The 11,096-nt window shown below is 62.2% G+C and overlaps 1 protein-coding gene across 1 annotated transcript; it reads left to right on the top strand.

Annotated features, from left to right (window-relative positions):
- The first annotated feature begins 60 nt into the window (after positions 1-60).
- On the top strand, positions 61-5,160 carry LOC102932828 (major intrinsic protein of lens fiber). Its single transcript, XM_007064936.3, has 4 exons — positions 61-496; positions 2,837-3,001; positions 3,578-3,658; positions 4,373-5,160. The coding sequence occupies exons 1-4, from the start codon at positions 125-127 to the stop codon at positions 4,556-4,558; spliced, it is 804 nt and encodes a 267-aa protein (XP_007064998.3). The 5' UTR covers positions 61-124; the 3' UTR covers positions 4,559-5,160.
- The last annotated feature ends 5,936 nt before the right edge of the window (positions 5,161-11,096 follow it).

The raw sequence follows: 11,096 nt of genomic DNA, 5'->3' as shown, positions 1-11,096 counted from the left end.
CCCACCTCCTGGGCTGGACCAAGGGCCCCATATAAACCCCCCAGCTTGGGCGTCCCCCGTAGAAAGGAGCCAGAGCCGGTGGGGGCAGTGAGTTTGCAGGCGCCCGGCCCAGCCCGCGCCCCCCATGCCCCCCGCCATGTGGGAGGTGCGCTCCCCCTCTTTCTGGAGGGCCGTCTTCGCCGAGTTCTTCGCCACCATGATCTACGTCTTCTTCGGGCTGGGGGCCTCGCTGCGCTGGGGGGTCGGGCCCCTCAACGTGCTGCAGGTGGCCCTGGCCTTCGGGCTGGCCGCGGCCACCCTGGTGCAGGTGCTGGGCCACGTCAGCGGGGCCCACGTCAACCCGGCCGTCACCTTCGCCTTCCTGGTGGGCGCCCAGCTCTCCCTGCTCCGCGCTGTCTTCTACATGGTGGCCCAGGTGCTGGGCGGGGTGGCCGGGGCGGCCGTGCTCTACGGGCTCACGCCAGCTGCCATCCGCGGCAACTTGGCACTCAACACGGTAACCTGGAGGGGAATGGGGGGGCTCCTTGTTGCTGGGGGTGCCGGGATGGGGCTCAGACCCTGGGGGAAAGGGGAGGGGCTCAGGAGGGGCTTGTCTCTGGGGGGGTTGGGCTGGGGTAGGATCAGGAGATGGGCTGGGAAAGGACCCCACAGTGGGGGTGAGGGGGACCCCAGACCCTGGGGGAGCAAGGGTCCTGACCTCATAATGCCCACATGAAGAGATGGTTGGTTTATGGGGCTCAGACCCAGCCCCCCGCCCCATCTCCAGCAACACGGGGACCAGAGCAGTGAGTCGCTCCCCATGCTGGGCACAGCCGTCGTCCCATCCCTGCCCGGACCTGCGGCTGCCTGCGCCTCGAGCCGTGGGCCCCGCGCAGGAGGAACGAGAACCCATGCCCCTCCGCGTCACGTCTCCCCCCACAGCCCCACGGCAGCCAGTGCTGGAGTCTGTGAAAGGGCCTGGCTTGGGGGCAGTCAGCAGCGTCAGGACTCCTGGGTTCCCTCCCTGGCTCGGGAAGGAGAACCTAGTGGTGAGGATGGAGGAGTGGTTCCCAAGGCAGGGAGTGATTTGGGGGTGCCAGGGCTGGGTGAGGTGAGGGTCCGCGCTACAGGGCAGGTAGGATCCCTGGGGGCAGGGGGAGCTGTCTCCCAAGGCCGGCTTTGTGCTCCTAAGTTTATCTTCCTGGCCAGGCGAGACCCGACGGTCCTGTGCCGGGGCGTCCGGAGAGCCTGAGAGCTGTGCAGGGAGCTGAGCGCACGGGGCTTGGGAGACCCCAACCCAGCAGTGGGGCCTCTTCCCCTTCAGGGCCCGCTGCAGCCACGCAGGGGGAAACTGACGGGCAGGAAGACAGCGGAGTAACGCTGCCCCAATAGCTGGGCTGCCGTCGCGCCCGTGGGGATCCCGAGCCCAGTGTCAGAGGGCCTAGAGTCACTCCTTACTCCAGAACAGCCGAGAGCCGTGCTGGCGCCACGACGGGGATAGAATCACGCCACTGTCCCTGCGCGCCTCAGTTTCCCCGGGAGCCAAACCCTTCCTCTTCTGCTCCCAGCGCCAGCAGCTGGAGCACGGACCTGCCTGCAGTTTTCAGCAGCTCCCCCAATAGATCTAGTAAAAGAGCAGATCCCCGCTGATCAGGTGCTGTTCCCACCCGGTGCCTTCAGGAGACCGCAAAGCGGCTCAGTCCCCCGGCCAGCATGTGCTGCTTCTGGCACCAGACAGAGCTGCTTATTCAGTGCGAGCGAGCGTGGCTGGGCGGGCGGTGGTGGCTGCCTGGGAGAGTCCTGTCCTCCACTGACTTCATGTACAATTGTGTGTGTGTGTGTGTGAGAGAGGGAGAGAGACACGCTCACGCTGCCCTTTTCTGGATCGGCAGTGGACCTGCTCTGTAGTGTGTCCTAGCCCCTGTGCAGCTGACCGGTAGCGGAGATTCCCCTTAGCGCGGCAGGATCTGAGCTGCGTCTCTGGGGAGCCCTGCATGGCCCGTGGCGTTCAGCATGGTGGCGCTGGTGAAGTGGATTTGTCACTAGACCTTCCCCCTCCCGCACCTTGATGCCCCTTTAAAGGCTGGGCCAGCGTGGGCCTCTGGGAGCTGTTTCCTCCTGTCCCCCCAGGGGGTGGGTTTCCCTCGCGCGCGGGGTCTCTCCTCCCGCCCTGTGCCGTCCACAGGACACTGGGTTCTGCTTGCCCGAGGGCTGGGGAAACTGTGGCCCCCGGTGTCGCTGCAGGCTGCGGAGGGTCCTAACACCAGCACAGCCCCCGGCTCGATGAGCTCGGCTAGGGCCCCCCCCGGGGCGTGGATGTGATATGCCCAGCCCAAGCGGCAGGCGCCCTCTGCAGCCAGCGTCTCCAGCCCCGAGAGGGTGAGTCCGCTCAGCAGCGCCCGCTGCGGACGGGGGCTGGAAGCGCGGCAGCGGAAGGGATAGCTCAGTGGTTTGAGCATTGGCCTGCTAAGCCCAGGGTTGTGAGCTCAATCCTTGAGGGGGCCATTTAGGGATCTGGGGCAAAAACTGGGGATTGGTCCTGCTTTGAGCCGGGGGTTGGACTCGATGAGCTCCTGAGGGCCCTTCCAACCCTGATAGTCGACGATTCTAAGCTGCTAACAGTGTCTGCAGCATTGGGACGGGGGGGTGCAGGAAACCTGGCCGGGTGTGGGCTAAGGGAGGTGCTGCAGCGAGGGGCACGGTACTGACCAGGGACATTCGAGGGACCCCTACGTGGAGGGAGAGCTGGAAGCAGGGGCTACGCTGGGGAGGTTGCCCCCTTCCCCCCGCCCCGAGTGCTGGGACGGGCGCTGCTGATCCCAGCTGGATCCCTCTCTCTGTTCCCCCGTCTCTGCAGATCCACCCCGGCGTGACCCTGGCCCAAGCCACCACCGTCGAGATCTTCCTGACGCTGCAGTTCGTCCTCTGCTTCTTTGCCACGTGTGACGAGCGGCATGACGGGCGCGTGGGCTCGGTGGCGTTGGCCATCGGCTTCTCCCTCGCCCTGGGACACCTCTTCGGGGTAACGCACGTGGGCTCCCCCTGCCCCGAGACCTGGGGCCCTGCTCCGCGGGGTCCTGGCAGGCCGTGCCCAGCCTGAGCCCAGCCCACTCATCTCCGCTGCAAAGCGAAGACCCCCAGCCCAGGCCCAGAGGGCTCCAGGTGTTATGTAAATGAGGCAATGCCCTAATTTGCATATGTACAACCATGCCTCCTGGCCTTTGCATAAAACCTCCCCCCCCACCTCCCTATGGCTGGGGGGTCAGGGCAGGGGCTATGCTATGACCTGAGCTGGGTCTCTGTGGTTGCAGCCCCCAGCCCCCCCGGCAGCGGGGTCTTTGGGGTGCCAGACTCACCATAGAGACCCCCGGGGGGGCCTAGAAATGGCTATGACTATAGAGAGGTGGGCTAGAGTGCCTCCCGGGGGGGAGAAGCCCTGGGCATAGCACCCAAAGTGACCTAACAAACCCTGCAGCCTGGGACCCCCAACCCCCTCCCATGGGTGCTCCACTCCCCTGCCCCCACCCCTAGGCCAGCCAGCGCTGCAGGGGGGCTAGGATCTCGGGGGAACCTCACCTTCCCGCTGCCTGTCTTGCAGATGTACTACACAGGAGCCAGCATGAACCCCGCGCGGTCCTTTGCCCCTGCCGTCATCACCCGCAACTTTGCCAACCACTGGGTAAGGAGGGGGCAGCAGGGAGGGGCGTGCTGCTCCCCGCAGCCATTCTTTTGGGTCCACACCGGCCTTCGGACGTCCCTGGTGTCCTGGCCTGCTTCCCAAGATACCCTACCCTGAGGGTTCAACCGTCCTTCATGCCCTGGCCTGCATGCTCATGCAGCCATTAAACAGCTGCCATGTTCCACCCCAAAGGTGGCTGCATTTCATTGCTGGGTGGAACAATCCCTGTACAAACAGGTACCATGTATCTCCCCAGAGGGGGCTGCAGATCAGTGCTGGGTGGAACAATCCCTGTATAAACAGCTGCCATGTCCCTCCCCAGAGGGGGCTGCATTACAGTGTGCTGCGCTGCCCCCTGCTGGGTGGACTGAGAACAGCTCACCCCTGTGTCTTGGGTCTCATCATGCCAGCTCAAGCGGCGTTTCAGAGCAGCGGGCTCTCCCCCCACCCCCACTACCATGAATTTCAGGGATGAAACAAGACGGCGAGATCCGGGGAGGGTGGGGGGGGCTGCTCCAGGGGACTGCAAAGGAAGGGGACAGAGAGAAATCCAGGGTGACAGGGAGGCTCCCGCAGCAGCGGGGTGGGGGTGGGGAGTGCGTGAAGGGACAGGAGGTCAAAGCAGGGGGTGGGGCGCAGGTTGTTCAGGGATGGATGACCCACCCCCCAAAGGCTCTGCCTAACCCCCGTGCCCCTTGTGCCTCCTCCCCCCAGGTATACTGGGTTGGGCCCATCCTAGGGGCCACGCTGGCCGGCCTCCTCTACGACTTTGTCCTCTGCCCCCGGATGCGGGGCCTGGCCGAGCGGCTCGCCATCCTCAAAGGCGAGCAGGCGGCGGAAAGCCAGGCCCCCTCGGAGTCCCCCGGGGAGCCCATGGAGCTGAAAACGCAGGCACTATAAAGAGGAGCCCGGGCAGCGCCCCCCAGACACGCTGCGCCCCCGGGGCAGGGACGGAACCGGCGGCAAAGCCTGGCCCAGTATCCGGACTGTAGTTCTGACTGGCCGGTAGGAATCACAGCGGAGGGGAGATGGAAGGGACCGAATGTGCTGCGCTCGCTCACGGATGGCAAGGGGGGTCCGGGGGACCCGGGGGGCGGGCAGCAGGGAGGGGGTCTGGTATCTCTTTGTTGTTGTTGTTTTTTTAATTTAATTCTTTTTTTTTTTTTGCTGTGATAAAACCTTGGAAATAATTGTACTTGGTGCTGGGGATGCCCCCCCACATGGAACTGCCCCCAGTGTCCAGAACTGCCCCCGTGTGTGGGTGCTTTTGTGTGTGTGACCAGGGGAGGGGGAAGGAAAGGGTTAAACTAGATCTATGCCCCCCCCAGTTTCCCTTACTTGCCCCCCCCCCCCCCGGTGTGTCAATCCTGTCAGTGAATTTAATTCTCCACCCCCACAAAAAAAACCCTCTTTGGAGGCAGTATAATCTAGTGGTTAGAGCGGGGGGGCTGGGTGTCAGGACTCCTGGGTTCCATTCCCAGCTGAGGAAGGGGATTGAGGTCTACTGGGTTAATGTGGGGTGGGAGCTGGGAGTTCTCTCCCTGGTTCTGGCAGGGGAGTGGTTACAGCAGGGGGGGCTAGGAGTCAGGACTCCTGAGTTCTGTGCCCAGCTCTCTTGTTGCCCTTGGGTGAGTCAGGCCCCTCCCGTGCCTCAGTTTCCCCCTCTGTCAATGGGGATAAGAACACTGCCCGGCCTCCCCGGGTTGGGTTGGGAACCTTTGTTCAGCAGTGTGTCGGGAGGAGCCTTCAGACTGAGCTTGGAGCCGGGATCTGTGGAGGCCGAACCCCAGCTCTGCCCCAATTCCGTTCTGCAGCCTTGGGCCAGTCGCTTTGCCCCCCCCAGTCACTGTCCCTGCCTGTTAAATGGGGACGATGCTGGGGGAGGAGGTGGGCTTAGTCCCTGCCGGCGGGGAGGGAAGGGGGCTCAGACCCTGGCCTGCCAGAAGTGGCGTGAAAAGCATGCACTGTCCCTTTAAGTGTCCCCCTGTGTGAACAGTTTGGGTTCTGTTCCCAGCTGTGCTGCTATCTCACGGTGGGCCTGGCCAGCCCCCTTTCGATGCCTCAGTTTCCCCCATCAGTAACCGGAGATTAAGGCTACGTCCCTGCCTCACAGGGTGTGTGTCCGTAAAACCCTGACACCGAGGAGGGCTGCTAGCTCTGCCCCTCCCCACGCTGCCCACAGCCCCCTTGAGCAAACAGACCTTTTGGGGGCCCTGTGTCCCAGCCCCGCTGATTCCCCCAGCCACCACCCCTTACTCCAGCTCTGCACGCGATAGGAAACCTGCAGGAGCGACGGTACAAGGAGCCCAAACTGTCGTAGCGACAGGCTGAGTGGGTGGGGGGAAGCAGCAGATGTGATATATTTTGGCTGGAGTAAAGCTTTTGACGCAGTCCCATGTGACATTCTCGTGAGCAGCCTAGGGAGCAGTGGTCGACATGAAACTACCAGACAAAGGACAGACCGGCCCCGGAGAGTAGACATCAATGGTTCGCTGGGGGGCGCAGCTAGGGGGTCCCGCTGGGGCCAGTCCTGGCTCCGGTCCTTGTCAATATTTTCATGAACGGCTTGGATAATGGGGCGGAGAGTGCGCTCATCAAATCTGCCGACAACTCCAAGCTGGGGGGGGGGGCGGCAAGGGTGGGGTTGGAATTCAAACTGAGCTCGAGACGTCGGAGGACTGGGCTGAGAACAAGATGAAATTCCACGAAGACAAGGGCAAAGGAGGAGAAATCGAACGCACCGCTACGAAAGGGGACTCGCCGGCTGGACGGGCGTGGGGGTCACAGGTCGAAGGTGAGCCAGCGGCGGGATGCCGCTGCGGAAGAGGCGATTGTCACTCGGGTGTGTTAACAGGAGCCTCGTCTGTGGACAAACTAGAGTGAGTCCAGGGAGAGCAGCAAAACTGAGCCAAGGGTTAGAAACCCAGATCTACGAGGAAAGGTTAAAACTCCGGGTTTGATCTTGAGAAAAGTCCACCGAGGTGGGAGCTGGTACGTTTTTTTCAGGACTGTTCTGCCGAGCCTGGGGATCTCCACGTCCGCCAAAGGCAGGACAAGAAGCAAGGGGCTCAATCTGCAGCACGGGCGATTTAGGGCAGATAGGAAAAGTTTTCCAACTCTCTGGAACCGGCTTGCAGGGAGGCTGGGGAATCCCCGTCACTGGAGGCTTTACAGCCCAGGTGGGACACGCACCTGTCAGGGCAGGTCTCTAGGGTCACTGGGCCCTGCCTCAGCACGGGCTGGATGAGCAGGTTTCTCGCGTGCTTCGTATACCTCCATCTTCCCACGCCCAGCCCCGCTCGCTCTCCATGGGCACCCGCCCCTCTGCCTGCATCTCCTGTGCTTTGTCTTACCGGGCGTGGCTTTCACCCCACCCTGGGGTCCTGCTGGCTCTAATGCCCTCCTGAGGCGCCCAAACCCCACCTGCCCCTGGAACCATGGCTGCAGCGCCCCTTAGTGGCAGAGACGAGACAGGGCACCGTTGGGATTCCTTAGCAAGGCAGCTGGACAGAGACAAAGACCTGGGGGTTCCCTCCGGCTGCCAGGTGCCACCCTGCCCGAGGCCTGTGTCTTGTGGGGCACTTACAAACGTTCGCGGAGGAATGATACATCAGTGGCTATGAGCCAAGAACATCAGGGACACAAGCCCATATGCTCCGGGTATCAGCTCTGACTGCCAGAAGCTGGGACTGGCTGACGAGGGACGGATCAGTCAAAATTGCCCTGTTCTGTTCACGCCCGCTGAAGCGGCTGGCACCGGCCACGGGCAGAGGCAGGACACTGGACTGGATGGAGCATTGCTCTGCCCCAGTGTGGCCGTTCCTAGGGCCTAAAAGTGTGGCCGGATTGGATGCTTCGCGCTGGGTCACGGGGCTGGGCCAATGAGGAGCCAGAGGCCTTGAATCCACACTCGGGGCAAATGGGCGCAACTGCCTTTAAAACTCTGACCCTAGAACGGCCCTGTCCATGGCGAGGCTGGAATGAGTTGTAGACGCAGGTCTCTCCAAGGCCTGGCCTGGCCTGAGGGAAAGGGGCTGTGGATCCTAGCAGAGGTAGGGCCGGATCCTGCTTTTAGCAGTGTGAATGTGGAGTAGCTCCACTGAGCGAATCCAGGGCAGAAACAGGTCTCCTCGGTCAGTCGGCCCCTGCAGGAGTCAGGGCAGCCGGTAGCGTCTGTACCTGGTGCTCTGGAATTGGGGCTGCAACAATAGCATGGCTGGGGGGGGGGGGGGGGGCAGGGGAGCCCCATAGGGCTGCAGCTGCTCCCTCCCTGCACAAGACTGGGTGGTGGGGGCGGGGGGATGCTGGGCTTGACGCTAGACCCCACCTCCAGGGCCACAAGCCCCAGGCAGATTGTCCTGCAGACTGCTGGAGCTGGGGTCCCTGCTAAGGGGTCTCGCAGAAACCTCCCCCTCCATTAACCCTTTCCATGCCAGTCCTCAGCTCCCAGCGCATCCCCAGCCGGCTCCGAATGGGCATGCGACAGTTTTGCACGCCCAGTTTTGCATGGGTCCCGAGACCGACACAAGGTGCAGGGCAAGGTGAGAATCGGGCCCAGGCATAAAGCATGGCGGGGGGGGGGGGGAGTTACACACGGGGAGGTGGGGAGCGTCTCCGCTGGCATGAGTGACACGCTGAAGGACTTGCCCCTGGCCCTCTCCCCCCTCAGCATGGCTTTGTGGGGGGGGGGGGGGGAGAGAGCAAGGGGACTACTGGGCTCCGTGCATGCAGTGGTCTGGTCCCTTAAAGCCATAGCACCGCATTTCATCCCAGGGCATCCCTGCCCACCCACCCCAACACCGGCCGAGCTCCCTGAGCCAGAAGGGGCAGCACCGGGAATGCTCTGAGCTCGGCTTCCTGCCAGCGGGGCTTGTGTTTGTTCCGTTTCCTTTTCAAATAAAAAAGAATGAACTGAAAAAACAAAACAAAACAGGGAATAAAAGTGCCATGTGGAAAGAATGACACCCGCCCCCCCTGCACTGGTCAAGCCACACGCCGGGCTATAGGGGTCCACCTGCCCCCTCTCCTCCCATCACCTTCCCTCTGGATTTTGCACCAGCAAAATGGAAGTTAGGTGCCTAAATACCTTGGGCAATCTGGGCCTTAGCATCTCTGTGCCTCAATTTCACATCTGGGATAACAGCCCTGCCCCACTTTACAGGGGCATTTGCGATGCCCGATGCTTTAAAGATACTATGGGTAGTGGTGGGGGGGCCAGATAAATACCATAGATAGCTACTGGGTTACTCCTTGGGGAATTCTGTGCCACTGCGCACACGCAGAATTCATGTCCCCCTGCAGATTGCTTTGCTTCTCCGCAGAAAAGTGCCTTTCTGACGGGGATGCAAAGGGAAGCCGCAAGAGCGGCCATGTGCCCCTCCCCAGCAGAGCGAGTGCAACATTTTGGGTGCCCGGAGCAGCTAGCACGGAGGTAAATCACTGCAGGGGGGCAGGGCTGGGGACACCCCTGCTGGTGGCTCCTATCCTGTGCTGGGCTCAGCTGCTAGTCCTGGCTAGGCCGGGGGTGAACGGGACTTCTTCTTCCCCTGCAAGGAGTGGTCGGGCCGGGTCAGACCCACCCCCAGAAACCTCCCCCGGCTACAGGAAGCTCCAACCCCTGCACCTGCTTCCTGCCCACATCGCTCCTCAGTTGCGGGGGGAGAGGTTACCATACAGGGAGTGCACCCTGTCTGCCCAGCCCTCATGCATCCAGACCCCCCCATACCCAGATTCCCCACACCCAGAACTCCCCACTGAGCCCCCTGCACCCGAACCCTCACCTCACTGATCCTCACCCCGTCCAGAGTCCCTCTGCGCCCAGACCCCCCCGCCGAGTCCCACCCCCCTGCATCAGGACCCCCACCCCTGCACCCAGACCAATCGCCACTAAGCCCCCCGCACTCAAACCCCCATCCTGATGAGCCCGCCCCCCGCATCTGGATCACCCCAATGAGTCTCCCATAACTGAACCCACACCCCACTGTGGCCCAACCAACTGCATCCAGATCTCCACCCCACCAAGCCCGAGTCTCACAACACCTGGACCCCTCCCACTGAGCCCTCCACACCCAGACACCCCCCCTGCGCTGAGCCCTTCACACCCAGACCTCCCACCCTGACCCCGCTGAGCTCCAAACGCCTTCACTTGGACCCCTCCGCAGAGTCCCATTCCTCTTGCACCTGGAACCCTCTAATGAGCCCCTGTGCATCCTGATCTCCCCCGCGCCCGGACCCCCCAAAGAGCTGCCCGCACACAAATTGCCTCACCCAGAACCCTCTCACCCCACGCCTGGATCCCCCCACACTAAGCCCCTCCACACTTGGATCTTGCTGGGCTGAGCCTGCCTGCCCCACACCTAGATCAGGGGCCAGGGCTGGGCTTATGTGCAAGACTCTATCCTTCTCCTTTGCTACCTTGGTGCACCTGGCACAGAGGGGCAGGGCCCTGTGGGGGGTATCAAGGCCAGGTGCAGCCTCACCACTGAGTCCATGTGTGTGGGGGGGGGACTATAGGGTGATTTCCCACCTCCGTGCAGCCAGTGGCCCTTCTCCTTGCACACTCATCTCCTCTTGCACACTTACCTACCACTGCCACATGGGAGGCTCCACATTTATTTATTGAATAAAATATGCAGAATTGTAAACTATTGTGCCCTGCATTTTAATTTTTTTGGTGCAGAATTCCCGCAGGTGTAAACCTCACCCCTCCTGGCAAACTCTCCTTGCACACTTACCTCCCCCAGCACACATCCCCTTGCACATTCTCCTTTCACAGTCAAACCCCTTGCACTCACATCCTCCTCATTGCACACACATATCTCCTGGCACACACACACCTCCTAGGATACAACACTTGCACACTCATCTTCTCTTGCACACTTGCCTATCACAGCACATACCCCTTGCACGGTCATCTTTCCTAGTAAAAAAAACCTTGCACACACACCCCCACCTTTCTCCTTGCACGCTCACCTCCTCTTGCACACTCACCTCTCCCAGCACGCACACACACACACACAGCCCTTGCCCAGGCACGCTCATCCTTGCACGCCCCACGCGCGTTACTATGCCTGGGGCTCTGGAGCAGCCCATGCCTGGGGTAGAGGTGTGCATTCACACACCCCCCTTCGGGGTGGTTCGCTCCATAATCCTGGGCCTCAGGAGGGAGGGGACTGGCCGGCTCTGTGCGGCTCTTAAAAGGGGCAGTGGCGTTATCCTGCTTTGTGGTCCCCCCAGAAAGGGAGACCCGGATGGGGGCATCCAGAGCGACCTCCCCTCCCCTCCCCTCCCCTCCCCGACCGGGGAGGGCAGGACTCCTGGGTTGTGTTCCCAGCTCCGGGAGGGGAGTGGGAGCTAGTGGTTAGAGCAAGAGGGGGAGCCAGTACTCCTGGGTTCTTCTATCCCCGGCTCTGAGATGCGGCCCCTCCCCTTGTCCGTG

Source organism: Chelonia mydas, chromosome 20 (genome assembly GCF_015237465.2).
Source record: "Chelonia mydas isolate rCheMyd1 chromosome 20, rCheMyd1.pri.v2, whole genome shotgun sequence".
Classification (NCBI taxonomy): domain Eukaryota; kingdom Metazoa; phylum Chordata; order Testudines; family Cheloniidae; genus Chelonia; species Chelonia mydas.
This window is presented reverse-complemented; position numbering and strand designations above follow the sequence as displayed.